The 26,175-nt window shown below is 41.8% G+C and overlaps 1 protein-coding gene and 1 long non-coding RNA gene across 2 annotated transcripts in view; both read left to right on the top strand.

The window, feature by feature from the left end:
• Positions 1-2,005: 2,005 nt before the first annotated feature.
• On the top strand, positions 2,006-3,406 carry LOC135207767 (gastrula zinc finger protein XlCGF57.1-like). Its single transcript, XM_064239592.1, has one exon. The coding sequence runs from the start codon at positions 2,006-2,008 to the stop codon at positions 3,404-3,406; it is 1,401 nt and encodes a 466-aa protein (XP_064095662.1).
• Positions 3,407-25,523: 22,117 nt separating this feature from the next.
• LOC135207887 (uncharacterized) overlaps positions 25,524-26,175 on the top strand; it is a 62,657-nt gene continuing 62,005 nt past the window's right edge. The window contains exon 1 of the long non-coding RNA XR_010313076.1: positions 25,524-26,171. This is a non-coding gene — a long non-coding RNA (uncharacterized LOC135207887). The remainder of the gene's footprint in view (positions 26,172-26,175) is intronic.

Raw genomic sequence — 26,175 nt, 5'->3', positions numbered from 1 at the left:
GAATGATGAGTTTGTACAACAGATAAATGTAATTTTTAAAAACGAAATGAATTTCATGTGTACAGCCCATTATAAATATGTACAATGTAACACCTCAGAGTCCCATTCACTTTTTGCACCCTTAATGAGACTACAAAAATTAGGTTTTACCTTCATGGAAGCCAAAAGATGATGATCTACTTGCTATTCAGGAACTGAATGTTCAGGACTCACAAAGACTCATGAATAAAGCATTCTTATAAGTGATAAGTTTATTGATAGTAAATTAACTTTGATGTTGATGACCATAAACATGACACCAATCACAGTAGATGGCCCACTTACCTTGGTAAATGCTGACGAAGACCTCCTAAGGTAGCCGGACATCTGACCTGCTGCCCTGCGAGAAAAGCCTCTCGCTTGTAGGAGATACTTGACAGTCTTCAGCCATGAAGCGATAGGGACCCTGCTGACTGGTGGAACCTCTCCACCTGAGGCTGGCAAAGAAGGTTGTGCTAAGGGTTGTGTCTTTCAGAACTGCTGACAGAAGAGACAAGGTATGGGAACCATTCCACCCGGGGCCACAGAGGTGCCACCAAGGTCATCCTGAGATTTCTGGAACTCATTACTCTGTTTAGGACATGACAAATCAAGCAGAATGGAGAGAAGGCATACATCTCGAGATTGTCCCAATGTTGCTTTAGAACGTCCTCCGCCAATGCAAAAGGATCCTAGACCACCAAGAAGTAGACCGCCAGCTTCCTGTTGAAGCAGGTGGCAAAGAGGTCTAACATGGGTCTTCCCCCACAGGTGAAATGGCCTGTCCGCTGTCCTGATGCAGATACCACTCCGTACTCAGAACTTTATTCTAACGACTTAGTTTGTCAGCCACTACATTCCTCCTGCTCGGAATTAATCTGGCCATAAGTTCCACCGAGTCGTCGGTCGCCCACTAGTGCATCTCGACTGTTAATGAGTGGAGCTGGCGAGTCACCACCTCAACTATGTATTGGATGCCATATGGCACAGATTCTTTGGATTTACAATCTTTAACTGTATTGTTTTTAAGTGGGTTGCAGCCGGCGCCAGAAGATTTATTGTTAAAACGTCAGGTTGGTTAGCTATGAAAAATACAAATACTGAATTGAAAATTTATCATTTTGACTGCTAGGGACTTTATCTAGATTATTTCATTCACCTGTTTACAGAATGAATTTTGGTTTATTAAATTTTAAATGTTGCCTACAATAATGAATAGTTATGTATCCAGTGGAAGATCATTAATAAAGGTTATATTTGAAAAAATAAGTTTTATGTTTCTTCCATTTCGAATGGTTTTTAGTGTTATGTAGAGAGCTGAATTTTATATCCATTTTCAGGATACAACCAAAAGGGAGACAAGAAAATACTGGACATTACAACAGGACAACATCTGGTTATTATACTCATGAGACAGCTGTTGTTTTCAATTGTGAGCTTTGACATGTAACATGCTGAATTTAGTCCATTTGAGCTTCATCTTTCCTGGTTAGAAGTTCAGTTTTATATCAAGTAAGAAAAGAGCTATTTAAATCATTTTTTCAGGAAAGTTGTAGTTTGTGATTTTAAGGTAACGTATAAAGTAACTTCCATTTAATTAAAAATCTGTTACAGTACTATAGAATGACGTTCTATAAATTCTTTTGAACTGCATGTTTACATTTACAAAATAGATCTTAGATAAGTAGATGCAACATAAATTAATGAATAGGAAAATGTCTAACACAAAAGTATTTTAAGTAAATATTTCTTGTCCTTTGTGGTAGTAATTGAAGAGGAAGTACGTAGTGTAAAACTTTCTTGCCTTGAATTTTAATACTATTGGTAAAATGAAGTTTGTTCTACTGGAACAAATTTATTGATTTGTGTAATGTTAGAGATTTTTCAGGATATGCTTTAAGATGAATTTCTGTACTTTGTGAATTATACTCAGGTAATCTGAGCTCTGATAACTTTACAGAACTTTAAACAGAAAAATACTGTGAAAATGAATTCAGATGTAAACAGAGATGGAATAGACCCTTTATCATACACTATCAAACAAGAGGCCAAAGATGTGGATGATGTTCATATGTCAGAGTTTGTTGACTGTAGTAAATTTTGTATTGCAACAATTGACATAAAAAAGGAACCAACATCAGTTGACATAAAAAAGGAACCAGGAACTTTTGATTCTAGTGATAATGAAATGGAAAGTATGTATATTGGTGCACAGAATGATAATTCAGGTTATTGTAATGATAAAAGTGGAGAGGAAGGAATTGGTTCACCAATGGCTGGTGAAGGTGAAACAGCTCTTAGATGTGATATTTGTGCAAACACATTTCCAAATGAAGATACCCTCATAATGCACTTGAAAATTCACATAGGGGAGAAGCCTTATACCTGCCAAGAATGTGGTAAGGGATTTATTTTGAATGATACTCTTCAGATGCATTTGAGAATCCATACTGGAGATAGATTGTATACGTGCAAAGAATGTGGTGAGAGATTTAATTCAAACGAGACCCTGGAAAATCACATGAGAATTCACACTGGTGAGAGAGCATTTTTATGTAAGGAATGTGGGAAGACTTTTAATTCAAATGTGACGCTCAAGAATCACCTGAAAATTCATGCAGGCCATAGACCATACACGTGCCACCAGTGTGATAAGTCGTTTCAGCGAGAAGAACATTTGAAGGACCACATGAGAATTCATACTGGTGAGAGACCATTTGTTTGCAATGAATGTGGGAAGACTTTTAGCCAGAATGGGAATCTCAAGAATCACATGAAAATTCACACTGGAGAGAGACCATTTCCATGCAAGGAGTGTGGCAAATCGTTTTTCAGGGGAGCACATCTCAATGAGCATATGAGAACTCACACAGGTGAGAAATTATATGAATGCACAGAGTGTGGAAGGGCTTTTAGTGATAGGGGTAAACTCACAGTTCACATGAGAATTCACACTGGAGAAAGACCATTTGAATGCAGCCATTGTAGAAAAACCTTCAATCAAAGTGGCACTCTCAAGAATCACTTGAAAATTCATTTAGGAGAAAAACCATATGAATGTATTGAATGTGGAAAGTCATTTAGTGAAAGTGGAAGTCTTAAAAATCACATGAGAATTCATACGGGCGAGAGACCTTTTAATTGCAATGATTGTGGAAAAACATTTAGTGAAAGGTCAACTCTCAAGAAACACATAAGAATACACACTGGAGAAAAACCTTTCACGTGTTCTGAATGTGGAAGGACTTTTAGTCAGAGTGGAAATCTCAAAAATCACATGAAAGTTCACACAGGAGAAAAGCCATTTTCATGTGATGAGTGTGGAAAGACATGTAGTGAAAGAGGCGCTCTTAAGAAGCATATGAAAGTTCACAAACTTCCTATGTAGAGAGAGTTTTTGATTTGATGATTATGGAGGGAATTTACTTATAAGAGGAAGTCAGAGGGAAATAATAAGTCTGGTGGAGGATAGTCACTGATGGATGTGTAAAGCTGCCTAAATTTATACATAGTACATGGGTGTAATGGTTGTCCAGGAATATTCTGGCAGTGATTATTTCAGTGAATGAAACTGCTGTGCCACCCACTGACCTCTGTATAGTTATCAGGACAGTTATTTGATAAATAGTCTCCTTTTAAATGTTAATTGTCTTTATATAATAATTTGTATGTTATATATTCATACATATTACAAAATATGATCATTATTTAAGCATTATGTATTTTTTGTTAAGTAAAAGTGTTAGGAACCATGTGAGAATTATGGATGGAGCCCTGCAGTTCTCAGGTAAGAATTAATTGGATTATCATATATCTTAATCAGTTAGGATTAGAACCCTTTTTATTATGTGGGGATCTAAAATTCCTGCTTCTGATGTTTAAAAAAGAAGTTATTACCAAATGTTTTATTACCACATGTTTTTATACATTTAACTTACCTGTCAGATATATACTTAGCTATTTGACTCCGTCGTCCGACAGAAATTCGAATTTCGCGCACACGCTACCTGTAGGTCAGGTGATCTACTTACCTGCCGCTGGGTGGCAGGACTAGGAACCATCCCCATGTTCTATCATATTTTTTCTGTCGGCCATACTGGCAACATCGTTGTGGGTATCTCCGGCTGGATTCGTATTTTGCATCGCAATTGATCTTCGTTTGGACTTCTCGGTGACGTATTTGCATTGATTGTACTGGCATACGCGATTGTGGACCGTTTTTGGAATTTGATTTGGATTGTTCAACATGATGTCTGATTCTGGAAATGTGGTGATAAGTGTGTGAATGTGGGTTGTAAAGTTAGGATGCCGAAGGCATCGATTGATCCCTCATACTATTTGCAAGAAATGCAGGATGTAAAAAGAATGTTCTTTTGGTATACTTGTAATAGAATGCAAGGATTTGAGTGCGGAAGAATGGAAATCTCTAACCTCATACTTGAAGAAGTTAGAAAGAGACAGGGTGAGGAGGTCTTCTTCCAAACCTTTATCTAGTTCTAGCGGGGTTATCAGTAATATTTTATACCCTCTTCTCCTTTTACTGCCCCATCTAATGTACCTGCTCCTTTATTAGAACACACAGATTCGGCATCTGAGATTGCGAATCTTAAAGCCACCCTTCGTAAAATGGAAACCAAAATGGCGGCCTTTGAAGGTAAGCAGTATGATTATAGTGCTGTGGATAGTGATATAAGTGTCCCCAGTGCAGTGGAGGGGGCGTTTGATTGTCTCCACAACGCTCCCAGGCCTAGACCTCTTTCAAGCTCCCAAGCCCAGAGGAGAAGGAATGTCGAAAGCCGTAAGGAGGTTGTGGAGGATCCCCAACAGTCAGACGTCCCTTCGGCATTTTCTGTATCGCCACAGAATGCCAGAGAACGCTACAGAAAAAGCGTTCTGCGTGAGTGTTTCTCCTCCTCGGAGAATTCTTCACCTAAAAGAGGTTGGAGATCGGCGGATCTTTCTCGCCCCCTGAAAAGACGTTTGGATGAACCCAGGATTACTTCTAGTCCTGAGCGTTTTCAAGAGGAGGACCATTCAGTAATCAAACAACCGAAGGTTGACAATAATGATGAGACTAAAAGAATCCTTCGCACTATGCAGGATTCCATCACTTCTCTTGTGGGAGTTCTGTATAAAGACCCTCCCAGAAGGAAAGACGATTTCCTGCCTATTAAGAAGTCTAGGCTATCGAGGGTTCAGACTCGCCATAGTAATTGGTCTTCCTCTGATTTGGAATCGGATTCATCAGCCTTGCATAGGCTGAGCAGGATCCGTTCTCCTGTCAAACGCAAGACGCCAACGAAACGCGTAGAGCCTTCCAGGCACGAGACGCCAGACAAGAGCGTCGAGTTTGCTAGACGTGAAACGTCAGCCAGGCTTGAAGCGCCAGCCAGGCGCGAAGCGCTTTACAGACGCGAGTCGCCAGTCAGGCGCGTCGAGCATTCCAAGCGCGAGACGTCAACCAGACGCGAGACGCCAGTGTGTATCGAGGCGCCAAGTAGACGCGAGCGTCGAGATAGGCGCGTGACGCCAACCAGAAGCAGGACGCCTCCCAGGAGCGAGGCGCCAGGCAAGCGCCAGGACGCTACGAGGCGCGAGACGTCAACAAGAAGCGTGACGCCTCTCAGGAGAGAGTCGCCAGGCAAACGCGAGGACGCTCCAAAGCGGTTGACGCCAGCCAGAAGCATGACGCCTCCCAGGAGTGAGGCGCTAGGCAAGCGCCAGGACGCTTCGAGGCGCGAGACGTCAACAAGAAGCGTGACGCCTCTCAGGAGAGAGTCGCCAGGCAAGCGCGAGGTCGCTCCAAAGCGGTTGACACCAGCCAGAAGCATGACGCCTCCCAGGAGCGAGGCGCTAGGCAAGCGCCAGGACGCTTCGAGGCGCGAGACGTCACTAGAAGCGTGACGCCTCTCAGGAGAGAGGCGCCGAGGCAAGCGCGAGGACGCTCCAAGGCGCGTGACGTCACCAGAGGCGTGACGCCTCTCAGGAGAGAGGCGCCAGGTAACAACTTTGAGGACGCTGCAAAGTCGCAAGACGCCAGCCAGAAGCGTTGGACGCCTCCCAGACGCCGAGGCTTTCCTCTAGGACGTGAGGCCTCTACTAGTTATGGGGACGGTATGTTCGTAGTCCTTCACCTACTAGAAACTTTTCTCCTGGAGCGGCTTCTCTTGATAGAGAATCGTTCAGGAAAGAGCGATCTCCTTCTAACCTTGAACTTGAAGAGATTTCTGAGGAAGAAGTTTCAACTAACGAGGGACTTTCCAATTATAAAGTTTTAGCCTCGTTACTTCTAAAGGAGTTTGCGGATTCTCTTAGTCCTGCAGCTCCTCCTTCGCTGAGATCTCTGTTTTCGAGCACAAAAACCCCGAAATCCTCGGCTTTCTTAAAGATGAAACCGGCGATCTCAATGAAGAAAGCCCTCCAGTCTTTAGATTCGTGGCTTTTATCTAAAAAGGAAACTTTGAGAACGGTTTATTGCTCTCCTCCCTCCAAGCTGACGGGGAAAAGAGGCATTTGGTATAAGACAGAACGAGGCGATGGGATTGATGCTCCACCCTCGTCTGCAGATTCAGATTTCTCGAGTCTTGTAGAGTCTGTGAGAAGACAGTCTCTCAATTCAGGAAAGGCGTCCTGGAGTATGTCGGAATTAGGAATTCAGCACCTTAAGGGAATTTTTCACGTCTTAAGAGGTGTTCAACTTCTTGGATTGGCCTCTTGGGGTGCTGGCTAAGAAGACGAGTGAGCCAGATTTTTCTGGATCCAGAAACTTTGCACAGTGTCCTATCTTGCATGGATAAGGCTGTGCAAGATGGGTTTCTGGTGAGTTGGCGGCTCTTTTTGGATCTGGAATGTTAAAGAAAAGATCTCTTTACAGTTCCTTCTGACGAAAGGAGTTTCTCCTTCTCAGAGGTCCGCTCTATTATTCGCACCTCTGTCAGAACATCTGTTTCCTTCATCTTTAGTGAAGGATGTTGCGAGATCCTTGTCGGAAAAAGGCTACGCAGGACCTTCTTGTACAATCTACAAAGAAAAGAGTAGACCTGCAGTTACGACTCAGAAGAAGGTGGCTCGAACTCCAGTGGTGCCCTTTCGTGGAGCCCCTTCAACTCGATCAACTTCGAAGAGAAGACCCTTCGACAAGCGAGGGAGGTCTTCCTTCCGCTCTTTTAAAAAGAGCAAATAGCAGCCATGTCCTCCAAGCACAGGTAGGGGCCAGACTTCAATACTTTCTGGGATGCCTGGTCCGTAAGAGAAGCAGATCCCTGGACTCTGTCTGTCATACAGAAGGGGTACATCATTCCCTTCGTAGACAGACCTCCTTTGGCAACATCTCCAAAGGATTTGTCGACCGAGATACAAGGACCCTGGACCTGAACGAGACTCTCCTTCAGACGGTGGTGTCGATGAGGGACAAGAATGCAATAGAGCTAGTGCAAGATCCTTTCTCCCCGGGGTTTTACAACCGCCTTTTCTTGGTTCCAAAGGCTTCGGGGGGATGGAGACCCGTCCTAGATGTAAGCGTCCTGAACAGGTACGTGGAGAAAAAGAAGTTCTCCATGGAGACTTCAGCTTCAGTTCTGTCTTCCCTACGTCAGGGAGATTGGATGGTATCCCTGGACCTTCAGGATGCTTACTTTCATGTTCCGATTCACCATCGTCAAGAAAAATATCTAAGATTTTGTTGTACAAGGACAAATCTTCCCAATTCAGGGCCTTGTGCTTCGGCCTATCGACCGCCCCTCAGGTATTCACGTATCTGATGCGGAACGTGGCCAAATGGCTTCATTTAGAAGGATAAACATCTCAATGTATCTCGACGATTGGCTAATACGGGCCAAGTCGAGGAAGAAACGGTGTTTGGAGGACCTACAGTCTACTTTGAACCTAGCAAAGACGTTAGGATTACTCGTGAACCTCGAGAAATCGCAGATGAATCCCCAGTCAGAACTTAGTCTATTAGGGGATTCGGATGGATTCTCTGGGTTTTCGGGCTTTTTCCGTCCCAGGAAAGGATTGCTCGGGGATTACAGAAAATCTCGAGCTTCCCTAGAGACAGAAAACTGGAGTTCGGTGAGGGAGTGGTTAAGTCTTCTGGGAACCCTTTCCTCACTAGAACAGTTCATTTCGCTAGGAAGACTCCACCTTCGCCCTCTTCAATTCTTCCTAAGAAGAATTTGGAGTTGGAAGAACGGGCAACTTTCGGACACTTTCAGTATTCCTCTGGAAGTAAAGAATCATCTGAAGTGGTGGATGTTTCCCTTAGAAAAAGAACGAGGGCTTGTCTCTAGAAGTTCGGAACCCAAACCTAAGTCTTGGTTTCTCAGACGCTTCAGAGAAGGGATGGGAGCGACTCTAGGACAAAGAAGTATCAGGCCAATGGAGGAAGGATCAGCTAGACTGGCATATAAACTCCAAAGAACTTTATGCCGTTCTTCTAGCTCTAAAAGCCTTCGAGACAGAGGTGTTAGGTCAAGTGGTACAGGTCAACTCGGACAACACCACAGCGTTGGCCTATATCAAGAAACAAGGGGGAACTCACTCTCTTTCTCTGTTCCATATAACAAAAGAGCTGTTGTATTGGGCAAAAGAAAAGAAAGTAAGGACTCTTTCTCACCCAAAAGATTAGTGAAAAGGAAAGAAGAACATCAGAGCAGACAGGGCTAAGCATGGTTAAAACCAAGTTCTCCCCACAGAATGGACCCTTCACATTCAGGTGTGTCAAGCTCTGTGGTCCCTGTGGGGCAGTCCACATATAGACCTATTCGCCACCTACCTATCCAGAAGGATAGAGAACTTTTGCTCCTTAGTGGAAGACCCGAGAGCGATAGCGGTGGACGCCATGCTGCTGACTGGTCAGGCCTAGATGCCTACGCCTTTCCCCCCTTCAAAATGTTAGGAGTGGTGTTTAAGAAAATTTGCGGCATCAAGAGGGGACGAGACTAACACTCATCGCTCCCTTTTGGCCGTCTCAAGATTGGTTCACAGAGGTACAGGAATGGACAGTGGACTTCCCAAGATCTCTTCCACACAGGAGAGATCTTCTCAAACAACCCCATTTCGAGAGGTACCATCAAAACCTCCCCGCTCTCGCTCTGACTGCCTTTCGACTATCGAAAGACTTGTCAGAGCGAGAGGCTTTTCAAGCAAGCTTCAAAAGCAATTGCTAGAGCCCGGAGATCTTCAACTATTCGGGTCTACCAATCAAAATGGGATGTTTTTAGAAGATGGTGTAAGAAGAATAAACTGTCCTCTTCCGATACCTCTGTGACCAACATAGCTGATTTCTTGATTTTCCTTAGGGAAGAATAAAAATTATCAGTTTCTACCATTAAAGGTTATCGAAGTATGCTTTCGGCCGTATTTCGAAACAGAGGTTTGAGAATCGCAGAAGATAAAGACCTCCACGATCTTATTAGATCTTTTGAAACCTCTAAAACCTTTTCTCCTCGCACTCCTAACTGGAACCTAGATGTAGTTTTGAGATTTCTATCATCTAGTAGATTTGAACCTCCTCTCAACGCGTCGTTTAGAGATCTAACGAGAAAATGTATTTTCTTGTTGTCGTTAGCGACTGCGAAGAGAATTAGTGAAATACACGCTCTAGATTCTCGAGTAGGATTTAAGAGTGATGCGGCAATTTGTTCTTTCCAGACTCTGTTTCTGGCCAAGAACGAGAACCCTTCTAAACCCTGGCCAAAGAGTTTTGAAGTTAAAGGACTTTCAAATCTAGTAGGAGAGGAATTAGAAAGATCTTTATGTCCGGTTAGAGCTTTGAAGTTCTATTTAAAGAAGAAGAATGAACTAAACGGATGTAAACAAAGCCTGTGGTGCGCAGTTCGGGATCCTAGTAGACCCATGTCAAAAAATGCATTAGCATTTTTTGTGAGGAGCATTATTACGGATGCTCATAATGACTGCACTGAAGACTCTTTCAGGACTCTCCGAGTGAAGGCTCATGAGGTTAGAGCGGTAGCCACTTCATTAGCATTTCAGAAGAACATGTCTTTAAAAGACATTGTGGATGCGACTTACTGGAGGTGTAATTCAGTGTTCGCATCGCACTATCTCAAGGACGTTAAAGTAACATATGAAAAGTGTTTCTCTCTGGGTCCTTTTGTATCAGCCGATACAGTGCTGGGGCTGGGAGCACATAACGATCCTTAGAAAAATTTGTATTTGTTCAAAATTTTGAGAGTAGTACATAGATCTACCTTGTGAGACGAGTTGTTGGTTTTTTCTGCTGATTAGTATGCTTGCTGGCGCACGGACGTCCTAGCTTGGATCAGTGGGGGAATCAAGAGACGTCTTAGTGGCTAGATTGTACAAACATTATTTTTTTTTTAATTTTATTTTTATTTTTGTACTTTACTGTACGAATGTTTGTGATTCGAGTTTGTGGTTGTTTGCAAGAGGTTAGGGGATAACTTCTTGCAATCTTAGAACTAACATGGATAGGTTGAGGTGATCGGGATCGATGTTGTGCTCCTTGTATAAGGTCTTGTCAAGTAAGTGGATAAGCACCCATTGACGTAGTCCTTCCAGGATCTACCAAGTAAGCGGGTAAGACCCCTTTGGCAGAACCACAAGAACTCTTAGCCATAGATCAATATCTCGCTGAGGCTCTTGAGACTGACTAGACTCCTGGATTCTATTCATGAAGTCTTCAGTCTAAACAGGTAGGAACCAAGGTTTTATTTATTTATTACCTACAACGATAGTTGTGATTCCTGTTTGATTCTATATTTAGCTGTCTCTTTCCCACCTCCAATGGTGTGAATCAGCTAAGTATATATCTGACAGGTAAGTTAAATGTATAAAAATGATATTGTTATTATACAATAAAGTTTTATACATACTTACCTGGCAGATATATACTTAGCTATTTGACTCCGTCGTCCGACAGAAATTCGAATTTCGCGCACACGCTACCTGTAGGTCAGGTGATCTACTTACCTGCCGCTGGGTGGCAGGACTAGGAACCATCCCCATGTTCTATCATATTTTTTCTATACCGCCTGTCTCCTGAGGGGAGGTAGGGTGGGTATAATTTTGTATATACCTGCCAGGTAAGTATGTATAAAACTTTATTGTATAATAACAATATCATTTTTCATAGTTTATAAATTAGAGTACAGTGGCACAATATCATTTGTTAAATTCTATAAACATGGTATTCCTCAAGAATGATCATATGATCATAGTATATAGTTATGTAGCATTCTATAAATGAAAAATTGTTTTTAAGGATGAGTCCAGCAACCTTCTTTATTCTAATATCTTAGCCTTTCAGATATGCTAGAAACAACCTTGGGAGAACTCTCATTGTATTATTGTGTTTTTGCTCTCTAATGTTAATGGAATTCAGCCAGTGATTTTCAGTTAGGTGACAGTCACATTCTTTATTCGACCACTATGGATCCAGGAGGGAAGAGGTAGTTTTGTTTTTTTAAGTAGATGCCAGAAAACAATATTCAGATATGACAGAACTTCAAAGATATGCATTCATATAGGGACTTTTTATTTTTATAGATCTGCATCTTTTCTAGATTTAGTAGTAGGCTAGCTTATGATATGATGTTAAGACTTGATACTGTTTTACTTTATCTCCCCACAGAGTTAGCAATGATGATAAAATTGATGTAGAAGTATTAACGTAGAATTTCTCAGCATTTAGTTTTAAACATTTGCAAATTAGGGGAGAAGGTTTAAAGAGTTTGAATCTATATTTAGGAACTGATATCCAATACGGGGTCTCCTGAGTTAGAATTCCATGAAAAATTATAAAAAAGGCAAATTCAGTAGTGGACAGGTAGAATAAAATTTGGAAATCAAAATAGACCAGAAGAATTCAAAGACACCCCACTTACTCGTATGATAAATGTTTAAATAGGTGGCTAGAGATGTCGTACAGGAAGGATGTGGCTGAATTTCACAGAGGCTTTTTTACATCTCATGGTATTATAGGTGATGATGGTAAGTTATGTTGCTAAGTAACAAATTGGTTCCTGGCCCCGTAAAAAAAAAATCTAATCCTTACGGTCAGCCCTAGGAGAGCTGTTAATCAGCTCAGTGGTCTGGTTAAGCCAAGATATACTCAACTTCTCCAAATAAATAAATAAATACCTTTGAGTTCCTGAACAAGCACAAAAACAAAGAGGTAAATTCATGAAATCAGTCCAACTTTATAGCATGCGGTAATAACAGCATTTTTTTGTCATTGACCCTTCTAGAAGCAAACACTTACTGTATTGTAGGAGAACTTGAAAAAGGAATGACTAGCATATTACTCCAGAGAGAGATATTAGTTTACACAATTCAAGCAGTATGATGGGAACAGATTCAGAGGTTACTAAATAAAGCTCTGTCTTTCCTTAACTAATTTATTACCTTAATATTACAGTGGTCTGAGACCTTCAAACAGAACTTACCTAACTTACCCTAACCTTATCACTACAGTTCATCAAAACTTATCCTGTATTCAATCTTTATACTACAAAAAAACACATAAAAAAAATCACCATCTGCAAATACTTTCAACTAAACAATGTACTACCTACATACAAAAGTAATTAAATTAGTAGTCTTGTGCAAAAATGATGAAACACATTTCTACAACAATTTGTCCTTTTGTATAAAGACACTCTTCTCTTCACTACTTTTAACAAAAATACATTGGGCGCAAAACCTAAAAAAACCTCAACAATTCATGTAAACAAAGCAAAATGATATTGACATATATGTATGCAAAAGCTTCACAAAAAAAGTACACAACCACTGCATTGGAGTTCTAATTGCAGTAGATTTTCTTGATTATATTAACAGCAGTTAATTTGGAACAAAATAGCTTGTGTCTGTCTAACTTTCCTCTATCCTTGGAAGTTTGCTTACACTGTAAACATTGATTATTATGCCCACCGACCGACCGACCGACCTCAGGCTCCTTAATCCTCAGGAGTAAATCCACTCCATCAACTTCCACCTTACTGTTTCACCAGGTGTTATAGCCACAAGGTATGCCAACAATTCCAACACAGATTTTCACCACAGTCCCAGTCAGTAGATAACTACTCCTAAGTAGCTAAAGCTAAGGAAGTACATATCCTAACTTCTGACGACCAAGCCTCTCACACATTTGGTTTAGGGAGCAAGTCACTCTATCCTAACACACTAGGCAAACTGCAAGTAAATAAAAAAAAAAAAAAAACAATACTTAGACAAACAACACCTTCATAAACAAAATATACACAAAATAAATGTAAAAAAATAAAAAATTTTCATCACACGAACGAGAGAGAGAGAGAGAGAGAGAGAGAGAGAGAGAGAGAGAGAGGAACAAGCATGGGGACTTCTAAGGAATACTGTCACTTTATAAAAGAAAAATCAGATATCACAAACAAAAGGAAAAAGATAAGTAACATCAATGCCCATGTAATGAGAAAGAGAGAAAAAAAATTATTTCAGTTCCGTGTAAAAAATAAAATTGTGGCACAATAACTAAACAGGTTTTGTTTTCAGCACTGATTGTGAAGATTAATTTACAGTAATAATAAGAGAGATAGAATTTTGATGTAACAGTTGCAATCAACCTTTTTAAGGCGACCAGCAACCTGTTAGAGGTGCCTAATTAGGCCACGTTGCCATGCTGAGTTTTGTTGTATTAATGATACAACCTTTCATAGCTACTTGCCTATCGAATCTTTTTATGATTCTGTAGGGCTGACTGCCAAGATTATTTTGTGGGGGAAGGTCAGTACGGATATCATTGTACCCATAATTGGCTGATTGTAACACTAACTTCTTTTGCTGTTTGTTTCAGTTATAAATTAACAATAGTAATAAGTGTGGTTGATGACTAACCAATAGTTATACATAAAAATGTTTACAGCGCCTCAGTGGTGTGATCGGTATGGTCTTAGCCTGCCACCCCGGTGGCCACGAGTTCGATCCTCGGGCATTCCACTGAGGGGTAAGAGATGTGTATTTCTGGTGACAGAAGTTCACTCTTGACGTGGTTCGGAAGTCACGTAAAGCCGTTGGTCCCGTTGCTGAATAACCACTGGTTCCATGCAACGTAAAAGCGCCATACAAACAAACAAACAACAAATAAAAATGTTTACAGAGCTTACCACCAGAAATTTCATGTCACTTAAAATGTAGAGCAGAACTAAATATTGATGGTAATAATGACTTTTGTACATGAACTTCCCTGCCAGATATATACTTAGCTATAGTCTCCGACGTTCCGACAGAATTTCAAATCTCGCGGCACACGCGACAGGTAGGTCAGGTGGTCTACCTTACCCGCCGCTGGGTGGCGGGCGTATGAACCAATCTATCTCTCCAGCCAGATTTTTTTCTGTCGCTGAAGCGATAACAACTGTTGTCGGTTCATTCCGATATATTCTTCATTTCTCGCTTGCCTGGAGATTGATTTGGACATTTTGGTGACGTATTCGCTCTATGTTGGCTTGGCATACGCTGATTGTGGACCGTTATTGACTTTGCGCTGGATTTTCCTGTAGAATGTCTGATTTTGATTCTGTTTCCAAAACTCCGGTTTTGTTTAGAGTATGTTTGACCGATGGATGTAAGGTGAGGTTACCGAAAGCTGCGGTTGACCCTCACACTTTCTGTGTTAAATGTAGGGGGAATGAATGTTCGTTTAGTAACCCGTGTCAAGAGTGTGAGGTTTTGAACGAAGATGAATATAAGGCTCTTTCTTCTTATATTAGGAAACTGGAAAGGGATAGGGTACGTAAAGCTTCTTCAAGGAGTTCGAGCAGGTCGAGAATGAGTGAGAATGAAACTAACATTAATGTAGTTTTAGAACCTTCCTCCCAGGTCTCAGCTCCTGCTCCCCGCACCGAAGCCGTAGATTCGTCTTCGGAGGTGGCGGCCTCAAAAGCTTCCTTGTGTTCTAAGGAAGACAAGAATCTTCGTACTGATCAAGGTAAGAGTGTCAGTGATGATAAGTGCAGTGTACCCAGTGATGTGGAGGGTGCGTCTGACCGCTCCTTAGTGCCTCCAGGCCTAGACCTCTTCCAGACTCCCAGTTCCAGTGGAGGAGGAAAGTCGAAAGCCGCAGGAGGGCTAGGGAGAGCCCCCACCGGTCAGGCGTCCCCTCGGCAGATCCTGAAGTTCGCTCCCAGGCTGCCTTGGATCGTGAGAAGAAGAATATTCTTCGCCAGTGTTTTTCGTCATCCTCTTCTCCTTCGCTGAAGCGTGGTTGGAGCTCTAAGGAGGCGTCACGCCCGTTGAAGAGGGCTGCGGAGGCTCCCTTCCAGTAAAACGTTTAGCGTTCCGCCAGCCCCAGACGATTTTTTTTCTGGATGTAGCCTTTTCCTTGCAAGCAAAGAAGCCTAGGAGATCCGGTGATCGCCCTCCTTCTCCCGCGCCTAGCGCTGAGCTTGCTTCGGAAGAAGATCCTGGGGACTCTCCTTCTCGAGTGCTAGCGGGCCTACAAGCTCAGATCACAGCCTTGGCGGACTCCTTGGCATCGAGATCGCGTAGAAGGAAGGATTTGTCTCTCCCGATCAAGAGATCGAGGCGCGTTTCGTCGGAAGAGCGCTCTCCTTGTAATCGGCGTTCTCCTTCTTTTCAGGATTCTTCTACACATCGTAACATTTCACGAGAGGAACACCACTCCCGCTCGGAGGTGTCGAGACGCCATTCGACGGATAGGCGCTCCTTGGACTATGAAGATATTTCCCCAAATCGGATTCCTGCCTCGGGTAGACGCTCAGCCCCTTCTGTTTCTCCTTCTTCTAGAGTTCGTGCAAGAAGAGAGAGTCGCTCAGGTCATAGAAGACTTAGTTCGTCGTCTCCGTCTCATCTTTCTTCTCCTCGTCTTCTCAGAGAACTTAGGGAATGCCCTTCTGAAAGGAGGCGCACTTCTCCTTCCGACTACTGTAGTCGGGCGTCGGATAACGTGACTGGTAGGCGCTCATCGCATGGAGTTCGCTCCTCCCCTGTAAGACATCAAGAGTCTAGTAGGAGCCCTGCTCCTGGTAAGCGTCATTCTTTTAGTAGCTGTTCTCCTGGAGAAAGACACCTTGATCCTCGTTTGCTTCGTTCTCCTAGTAGGCGCTCTTCGTTCTCGAGACTCCCTACTCCTGATCGGTCTCCTCTTGCTAGAAGTCAAGAACGCCTCAGGCGCCCTGATTCTGTTAGGCGCTCGAGCCTTACAGACGTTTCTCACCCTTGGTAAGGACCAAGATCTCGCCGAACGCCCTGTTCCGTTTAAGCGCTCGGAGCGTAGCAGCCGCTCTCCGCTTCGTAGGCATCAAGAGCCTCTCAAGCGCCCTGCTCCTGAAAGGCGCCCTATTTTTAGCAACGTTTCGCCGCTTGGTAGGCGCCAGGATTCCACTAAGCGCCCTGTGACAGATAGGCGCTCGGCGCCTAGTAGCCGCTCTCCTCACGATCTTAGCAGGCGCTCTCCCTCTCGTAGTTTCCCTAGGGATAGACGTGGTCTTTCTAGAGAAAGGAGTCCTTCCTCGTTTGCTGTTAAGAGTTTGTCTGCATTTAGGAAGGAATGCGAGTTTAGACAAGAATTTTCGGATAAGCGTCCTTCTTTTACAACTCGTCGTTCTCCTGTACGCCTCTCTACTTTGGAATCTTCTCCTCATTCAAGACGTTTGTCTCCTTCATCGCACTGTACCCCAGCTAGGAAATCATCTAAGGATTCTCATAAGGATCCTCATCCCCGTTCTCCTCCTCAAGAAGACCAGGAAGCCTCTGAGGAAGAAACTAATACATCGGCATCAGTTTCTTCGTACAAGAAGCTCACAGAGCTTCTCGTTCAGGAGTTCGGAGAGTCTTTGAGCCCTACTGCTCCTCCTTCTCCACACTCGTTGTTCTCCACAGCGAAAGCAACGAAAGGATCTTCGTGTGTGAGAATGAACCGACTCTTTCTATGGAAGCAAAGCGCTCAAGAGTTTCGGTGCATGGATGCGTACTAAAGAAGAAGCGGGAAAACAATGTTTTGCCTTCCCTCCGTCGAAGCTTTCAGGACGGACAGGATTTTGGTATGAGACAGGAGAACCCTTGGGACTGGGCCTTCCGTCTTCAGCTGACGCAGATTTTTCGGCACTAGTAGACGCCACTAGAAGATCAGCTTTGAATTCGGCCAAAACTACGTGGGCAATGAATGAAATAGATCACATTCTAAAAGGCATTTTTAGAGTCCTTGGAAGTTTTCAACTTTCTCGATTGGTCCCTCGGAGTCCTAGCCAAGAAAACTCAAGGACCGGACACGTTTTCTCCGGAGGATTTGAATTGTGTCTTATCCTGTATGGATAAATCGGTGAGGGATGGGGCCAGCGAAATAGCTTCACTGTTTGGAGCAGGGGTCTTGAAGAAAAGATCAGTATTTTGATCATTTTTAACAAAGTCGGTCTCACATGCTCAGAGATCGTCTTTTGCTTTTTGCCTCTCTCTACACAGCTGTTTCCTAAACACCTGGTTCAAGACATTTCGAAGGCTCTCTCTGCCAAAGCTACGCAGGACCTTCTAGCGCAGTCTGCAAGGAAGCCGCGCCCTACCTTCCAGACTAAGACAAAGAAAGCTAAAGCCGACCTCTCAGGAACCCTTTCGAGGGGCATCTACATCTAGATCCTCTTCGTTCAGAGGTCGGAAACCAAATAGAAGAGGGAGGACTTTTACGAAGTCAATCAAACCTCCCAAGTAAGATTCAAGTCCTTCAGACAACTGTAGGCGCCAGGCTTTTACAGTTTGCAGAAGTCTGGGCCCAGAAAGACGCAGATGCCTGGACCCTGTCAATTTTGAGGAAGGGCTATCTAATCCCGTTCTCTTCGAGGCCTCCCTTGACGAATACCCCGAGGGAGTTGACGGCCAGATACAGGGACCCCATCATGAATCAAGCCCTCCGACTAGCGGTAGAGCAGATGCTGGAAAAGGAGGCGATCGAACTAGTGGCAGATCATCTTTCGGCAGGCTTTTACAACCGCCTGTTCCTAGTTCCGAAATCCTCAGGGGGATGGAGACCGGTGTTGGATGTAAGCGCCCTGAACTTCTTCGTCGAAAAGAAGAAGTTCACGATGGAGACCACTGCCTCGGTGTTAGCAGCACTCCGTCCAGGGGACTGGATGGTGTCCTTGGACTTACAGGACGCTTACTTCCACGTACCAATCCATCCTTCCTCGAGGAAGTTTCTAAGATTCATGATGGGGGGAAGAATCCTCCAATTCAGGGGCCCTGTGTTTTGGCCTCTCCACGGCCCCCCAAGTCTTTACGGCCATCATGAGGAATGTGGCACAATGGCTTCACCTAGAAGGGGTGAGGATTTCGCTCTATCTCTACGATTGGCTTATAAGGGCCAATTCCAGAGATCGTTGTCTGAAGGACTTGAAGAAACCCTGGATTTGACTTATTCCTTAGGACTTCTGGTCAATCTGCAGAAGTCAAGTCTGATTCCCGCTCAAGAGTGCGTTTATCTGGGGATCCAGATGAACTCTCTGAGTTTTCTGGGCTTTTCCGTCTCAGGAGAGGATAGCCCGGGGACTCGAAAAGTAACAACCTTCTTAGGGAAAGAAGTATGCACAGTGAGGGAGTGGATGAGTCTGCTGGGGACGCTCTCCTCACTGGAGCAATTTGTTTCCCTAGGAAGGTTGCACCTGAGACCGCTCCAATTCTTTCTTCATCGGAATTGGAGTCGTCCTTCTCAGGATTTGAAGTTCTCCCTGTCAATTACTCTTCAAATCAAGAAGGAGTTAGCATGGTGGGCGGATCCCGACAAGTTCTCGCAGGGACTGCCGCTTCAATCCCAGAACCCCAGCCTGGTGTTGTTCTCCGATGCGTCGGAAACAGGTTGGGGGGCGACTCTGGGAACCAAGGAGGTGTCAGGAACCTGGATGGGGGACCAGTCTTCCTGGCACATCAACAGGAAAGAACTAATAGCCGTGTGGCTTGCTCTGAAGGAGTTCGAGTCAGATGTGACAGGAGCAGTTGTGCAAATAAACTCGGACAACACCACGGCTCTGGATACATCAGGGAAACAGGGGGGGACGCATTCCTTCTCTCTGTACGAAACAGCAAGAGATCTTCTTCTGTGGACAGAAGAAAGGGGGATAAAACTTCTCACCAGATTCGTACAGGGAGAAAGGAATGTAAGGGCAGATCTCCTCAGCAGGAAAGATCAGGTCCTTCCCACAGAGTGGACTCTGCACCAAGATGCCAGAGCCTTTGGAAGTTGTGGGGCAGGCCTCTCTTAGACCTGTTTGCAACTTCAAAGAACAAAAGACTGGATCTGTATTGCTCGCCCATCTCGGATCCAGGAGCAATAGGGATAGACGCTCTCCTACGATTGGAAAGGACTCGATGTATACGCGTTTCCCCCCTTCAAGATTCTGGGGTTGACTTTAAAAAAGTTCGCAGAGTCAGATTCCGCGAGGATGACTTTGATAGCTCCCTTTTGGCCAGCACAAGATTGGTTCACAGAGGTGCTGGAATGGCTAGTGGATTTTCCAAGATCGCTTCCTCTAAGGAGCGATCTACTCAGACAGCCCCACTTCGACAGGTACCACAAAAACCTCCCCGCTCTCAGTCTGACTGGCTTCAGACTGTCCAGAAACTGGTCAGAGCGAAAAGCTTTTCGTCAGCAGCTGCTAAGGCAATCGCTAGAGCGAGGAGGTCTTCCACCTTACGAGTGTACCAATCGAAGTGGGATGTCTTCAGAAGATGGTGCAAGAGGAATAACGTTTCCTCTTCCAGTACCTCTGTGAATCAAATTGCAGACTTCTTGTTATTCTTAAGACAAGAATGTGGCTTAGTCGTTTCGACGATTAAAGGCTATCGTAGTATGTTGGCGAATGTCTTCAGGCACAGGGGCCTCAACTTATCGGAAGATAAAGACCTACAGGACCTTATTAGGTCTTTTAATACAACGAAAATGCAGTATCCTAAGACACCTAGCTGGAATTTGGATGTAGTCCTTCAATTCCTTGGGTCCTCTAGGTTTTGAACCCCCTAATTCAGCCTCATTCAGAGACCTTACCAGGAAGACTCTGTTTTTGATGGCTCTAGCTTCCGCCAGAAGAGTGAGTGAGCTTCATGGCGATTGATGGTAATGTGGGTTTTAAGGAGGACTCTCTCATTTGCTCTTTCCTTCCTGGTTTTCTTGCAAAGAATGAGAACCCATCAAGTCCATGGCCCAAGAACTTCGAGATTCGTGGGTTATCTTCTTTGGTAGGAGAAGAACCCGAGAGAACTCTTTGCCCAGTGAGAATGGTGAAATACTACATTAGAAGAAAAGAGCAACTGAAAGCCAACCGAGAGGTCCTGTGGTGTTCAGTAAAAGAGCCTACTCGTCCATTGTCGAAGAACGCATTGTCCTTCTTCTTGAGAAGCCTCATCAAAGAAGCACACGGATCCTGCAGAGAAGAACATCTTAGGCTTCTTAAAGTGAAAGCACACGAAGTAAGAGCCATAGCAACTTCTCTTGCTTTCAACAAGAATATGTCCGTGCGAAATCTGATGGAGACAACATTCTGGAGATGTCAGTCAGTGTTCGCGAACACTACTTACGCGATGTGAGAATCACTTACGAAAAATGCTTCGCCTTGGGCCCGTACGTATCTGCGGATTCAGTGCTGGGGCAGGGAGCTGGAACTCATCCTGTTTAGTAGTATAAATTTTTCCCCCTTGTATTTGTTTGTTATTGGTTGCCTTAAAGAGGATGCATGAAGGCATCTCTTTAGGTCGTAATACTAATCTTTAGTAGTTTGGTTAGGTGGTCTGATGAGTGTGGCTCCTTGCAGTAGTAGTGGTTAGGACCTGTTAAGATAGGGACGAACTCCCTTTAACAGGATCCGACTTGGATTCTACCACACAAAGGGATCACATATCCCAGTGGTAGATCCGAGAGTCTTTCAGCATCAGGTCACGTCCTAGCTGTAGCTCTCCAGGCAACGCAGACTCAGAGACAATATCAATGAAGTCTTCTGCCTGAACAGGTAAGAACCAAGGTTATTTATATCCTACAACATCAGTTGTTTCTTATCTCTCCTTATTACTTTAGCTGTCTCTTACCCTCCACCAAGGGTGCCAATCAGCTAAGTATATATCTGGCAGGGAAGTTCATGTACAAAAATGATATTGTTAAACTACAATAAAGTTTTGTACATACTTACCTGGCAGATATATACGTCTAATGGCCCACCCAGCCTCCCCTCAGGAGACAGGTGAAAAAAAAAAAAATCTGGCTGGAGAGATAGATTGGTTCATACGCCCGCCACCAGCGGCGGGTAAGGTAGACCACCTGACCTACCTGTCGCGTGTGCCGCGAGATTTGAAATTCTGTCGGAACGTCGGAGACTATAGCTAAGTATATATCTGCCAGGTAAGTATGTACAAAACTTTATTGTAGTTTAACAATATCATTTTTTTTTATACGCATTACAGTGGACACACTGCCTATTCGCAGTTCTGGATTAATGATTTCACCTATTTGCAGATTTTTCTGTGAAACGTATACCCACATTATTTGTGGAAAACTTGCATATTTGCAGAACTTTTCTCAGAGAAATATTCACCAATTAGTATATGTATTTCCATGTTATTTTTGTGACTAAATACATTTTTTCAATGCTAAAATTATTAAAATACTCAGGTATAAGCATTTTAGAAGGTTTTGTTTTGGTGTTTGAACTATCAAAATAGGCAGTTATAAGCATTTTTAGAGGGATGTCAAGTTTTCATAGATTTGAGTTATTCGCACGGGGTTGTGGTACTCATCCCCCGCAAATCCCGGGAATTGACTAGTCCTATGCGTTGTTCCACCCATGATTTTCATTTAGCTCCTCACACTTTCACTTAGAAGATGTAATGCTTCAGTGATATTCATATTTGGTATTGTGCATCGATAACAAATGAAATATTGAATTAATGACAGTTGATATTGACAGAGATTGGATCAAATATATTGTTATTTCTGATCACTTTAAAGAGATTTGCAGGTATTCTTGTAGCTTTTGTTAATGAATTCATCATGCCAAAATGTTTCTATGCCGCCATACCAGATATTAAGTACAGCCAGCTGTGCAAAAGGCAACCTTTAAATAGTGTTTTTCTTGGTTATGGTTACTTTGGTTTAATTTACTTTGAAGTATGTTGTTATGCAAAATCTTGGTTTAATAACTAAAAGTTGATGGATTTAGCAACATTTTAGGATTCAGTAGTGAAATATTTCAGTAATAAATGGTACACATATGATTAGAATAACCTGCTCTGGTATATTCTCAAGTGGCATAGTAGTAAGTTGAGCTGAAATTTTGGGAAATGACTGTGATTGATATTATTTTATGTATATATACGAAGTATTGATTGAGTGTAAACCTCTTCATTTATTCTTATTTGTTATTCTCTGTTTTTAGGCCATTCCACTTTTTCAGTTTCCATGATATGAAATTTACTTCTGTAATATATTTGTCTCTATTTAAACTTGCTAGCTCTGTTTTGAAGGAAATACTACGATTCATACGAATTCAACCCTTTATTTACATAACTCTGAAATGGTTGGTCTCAAAAATTTTCAGTTTAAATGTAAAACAACAATTACTGCAGTGACATTGTTGTGGATGGTTCCCTTTGAAAAGTGCAGCCATTTGGTAGTTTATACAGTGTTTTATAAAATATTGTACCATGTGTAGATTTCCTTTGAGGTGGAGGTTTTAAGTAAAATAATTTTGTTTTGTCAGAAGCCAGTATGATATTATAAATGGTTGAACAAAACCACTTAATTACTTGGCAGCTCATAAGACTTGCTCAGAGGATTTGTTCTTGAAGAGAGGTGAAAATTGGAGCAAGGTAAAGTTTACAGGATTTGGACAGATTAGTAGTAGATACCAAGATCAAATGTAACCAATCTTGCCAGTGATCACTTAAAATAAATGGCAGACTAAGGAATAATTATTTTGATAAAAACAAATTAAAATAGATAAAACCCATTGTCAGACTGTGACATTGTTCACTATTCATTAAGGTAATTTTGTCGTGTCGTTAAATTGGTTGTCCACAGGTATTTGATGAATAGCCCATATGATCCAATCCACCATATGCAGTGTAACGCTGGGTCAACGTTAGATTGTTGAGCATGTTTTATGTGAATACCCAAACTTCAGCTGACAGAGAATGTCAGGGTTTGGAAACAAATCAGGAAAATTTTATGAGAATCATTTAGTTTTTCCAGCCATTAGATTTTTAAAGAACTCTTAAGTTAGTAAATAAGATAGTTCATCCTTATGAGAGTAAAGTATTTTACCTCAGAGATCTATTTTAACTGCCTAAAGATAGTGATAATTTTGGTTATCTTCAATATGAATTTTATGTAGTATCATGGTGATCATTGAAGTTCCTTTTAGTATACTGCAAAGGCTACTATGTTTGGATGACAGTGAGAGTTAGCACAGTAGAAGTGGCAAGGGTTCCTCACAATGTCTTTCAGTCTGCAAGATGGGCTGGTAGTGGGGATACGATCTGCTTAATGTTAAATATACGACAGATAATACCACCATAGTCCGAGTCATACAATATTGAGGAGTATCCTCACTTTTGTTGATTTAGATCTCTCGAGAAAGTTACTGCAACACTATTATTGCTCTTAGTTCTTCAGAAAGAGTCTCCTGCATTGTATTTTTTTCTCAGTGAAATGATACACCAAAAGAACCCAACATCCCCCATTACAGTGTGTGACCAGGCAACATTTTGTTCATATTCACTCTTTCAAAATCCCCTTGCAGCTCTTGTCAATCTTCAGCACTTTTTCCACGTCCTTCATCTTGCTAGTTAGAGGAGTGGTGTAGTGTAACAAACTAACTCCTTCTGTATAAGCCTTCTCATTTCATTCTTTTCTACACATCAAATCAAATTTTGCTACATTTAGGATACATGTTATAATCTGTATTTTTTTCATTACCAGATATTTTGGGTCTTATTTAATTGGGTAAAATGTTATGTCTTTTAAGTTATAAAGCTCTATTTATTTTATGGTGTAAATATTTCTTCAGTCATGAGTTTTTGTATCATGACTTGAGAAAAACATGTATTAGAGGATTAAGCAGAAGAGTAATGGTAGTACCATTTGGTCTGTTTTTGGATAGATAAAAGTAGTTTATGTAGAACGTTGAAATGGCATGGTTTTTATGATGTAGAATAGTACAGCAAAATTAGAAGACTATTAAAAATTTGGAAGTAGTTGCATTATTTGGTTAATGTTGGGATAGAAAAGGTAAGGTGGGTATTTGCTGAAAGATACATTTAGTACTTATAAAATCAGCATAATATTTATTGTCTATTAAATTACATATAGTATTATAAAATCAGCATAATATTTATTGTCTATTAAATTACATATAGTATTACAGCCAATTTAGTATAAAGGGTTGTTATGCTTTGAATACTCAACACTAGTCTAATCTTGTGCACTGTTGGTATTTACACACAAGAGGATAAGAGAATAAGACTTACTCATTTGCAGCAGAGGGTACAAGATTCCACATTGTCTGCTTGGTAATGTTTAGTAGGGTGAACATGGTAGTATTTTCTACATAAAAGGAGGACCATTCCTAAAGGTATCTTATTTTATTGGTATAGTACCATGTATGAGTAACCTTGTTGTATTGTTGTGTAGCCAGACCAGTGAGTCATATTGCTTGACCCTTTGGCTGTTTATATTTTGATATGTTCCTCAGGCTTCCTACTAGCATTGTTGTACTTGGTTCTCAGCCATGTAAGCCAACAATTAATAATAAGGAAATTAGGAAATTGTTTATATTAAGTTGTTCAGCAAACACCTGCCTGTGGCCTTAGCCTCTACTACTAGAGGGCTCTTTTGTTGTCTTCAATTGTTATCTTTTCAGTTATCTGATTTAATGCCATTCTCAACACAAGCCTTCTTTTCAAACTTAATGGCCTTTAGGTTTTTCTTTTGCCTCATAGTAGCATAGCTAATGTATGAATTTTATATTCATATGTAATGGCACTTTTAGTTACCTGCCTCTGAAAGTGCAGCATTGATTTTGAACATTCGTATCCTTTGTGACTTCTTTCCAAGGCCTTTATTATGTTGTTTTGGGATGTCAGGTGTATTTCACACACAAAGTGAGAGGTTTAGCTATGCTACCATGAGGGAAAAGAAAAACCTAAAGACCATCAAGTTTGAAAAGAAAGCTTCCATTGAGAATGACATTGAATCAAATAACTGGACCATGACTTGGATGGTAACTGATGTGGTGCTATGCAAAGGGTCCAAATGTCCCATGATCCTGCAAAGGTCTTGGATTGATGTACCCATTGTGCAATTGAATGAAATATTTGAGTTCATGGTTAAATGGAGACCTTTATAAATAATAATTACGAACCATTTGATGCTACCATTTGTACATTTCATTTTCTGTTTTTACATCCCATAACACCCCCTAAATAACAGTCTTATTGGGAGTGATTTTATGAAATGATAAAATTAGTCCCCCTGAAGAAAATGCGATTTAAATACCCAAATCACTGTACTAGTTACAGGGTATCGAATTTGGTCATCATAGATCTATGGAGAAATTACTTTGTGCTTTTGTTTTGAATGTTATGCTCATGTTCAGTGCCGTAATTAGCTATTTATTTTCTCAGTAGGAAGGACATGCGTTATTAGCAACCATATATTTCCAAAATAAATACAACCAGAACCTTGCAGAACCCTTAGAACTAAAAGAAATTATGTATGGCAGTTATATAGTTTGTGTAAAAGTAAAAGGGGTACAGTGCATAAAAACAATACATATACAGTGCACCGATGTAATTTCTTGGAATTTCGAAAACATACCAGAAAAGCTAGATTACAAAATCTTGAATACTCCAGTATATGCCAGGGAAACATTACATCAAGGTAGAAGTCAGTGTAAATTATAATGCCTTAAAATTTCATTTTTGGTAAATGGATAGCCTGATTGTATGGCTATTACCTTAATTGTTTCTTCAGCATTTATTATTTTTGAAAAGTTATTTAACCCGGTCCCAAGTCCGTACATAGAGACTCTCATAGCTTGAAGGATTCATTCGTAAATTAGAAGTGAAAATGGGCGCAAGGTTAAAATTAAAGAAGTTGGACAACTACGTTGAAGGAGACCAAAAGGAATGCATAATAAAAGGCAA

Source organism: Macrobrachium nipponense, chromosome 34, assembly GCF_015104395.2.
Source record: "Macrobrachium nipponense isolate FS-2020 chromosome 34, ASM1510439v2, whole genome shotgun sequence".
Taxonomy (NCBI): Eukaryota; Metazoa; Arthropoda; class Malacostraca; order Decapoda; family Palaemonidae; genus Macrobrachium; species Macrobrachium nipponense.
Note: the sequence above shows the minus strand (reverse complement) of the source record. Positions and strands in the feature narration are given on the sequence as shown.